At 40.3% G+C, this 387-nt stretch overlaps 1 protein-coding gene across 1 annotated transcript in view; it reads left to right on the top strand.

Annotated features, from left to right (window-relative positions):
• The window catches only part of LOC119592947 (actin-binding Rho-activating protein-like), a 5,893-nt gene that overhangs the window by 1,927 nt on the left and 3,579 nt on the right, over positions 1 to 387 (top strand). The window contains exon 2 of the mRNA XM_037941838.1: positions 69 to 222. Coding sequence (XP_037797766.1) covers positions 69 to 222 — 154 coding nt within the window. The remainder of the gene's footprint in view (positions 1 to 68; positions 223 to 387) is intronic.

Here is a 387-nt window from a genome sequence, read left to right as displayed (position 1 = left end):
TACACTATTAATTGGCTAAAACCCTACCCTAATCTCCTTTATTTTGGCCTTTCTTCCTCCCTCTTTAGACCATTACCAGGAAGTCAGTCGGAAAAACGGAGTCAGGCGGCCCAACAGCACATCATGATGGAGATCAGGTACCTCTGTGATATGATCTGGGACTGTTCTGAATGGCGCAGTCCTGATGGCAAGGCTGCGATCACCTTCGGAAAGCTTTTCAAAGTGAGTGTTCTCGCCTCGACTACCACACTTGATTTTGATAGTCGATGTGCAGTAATTTTTTTTCTTTCTTGCTTGTTATCCTATATTGTATTGGGAATATTGGTTGGTTTAAGTCTTTTATAATGTAAAAATGCACATGCATTCTGTTTTACATACATTTAATAT

Source organism: Penaeus monodon, chromosome 31 (assembly GCF_015228065.2).
Source record: "Penaeus monodon isolate SGIC_2016 chromosome 31, NSTDA_Pmon_1, whole genome shotgun sequence".
Classification (NCBI taxonomy): domain Eukaryota; kingdom Metazoa; phylum Arthropoda; class Malacostraca; order Decapoda; family Penaeidae; genus Penaeus; species Penaeus monodon.
This window is presented reverse-complemented; position numbering and strand designations above follow the sequence as displayed.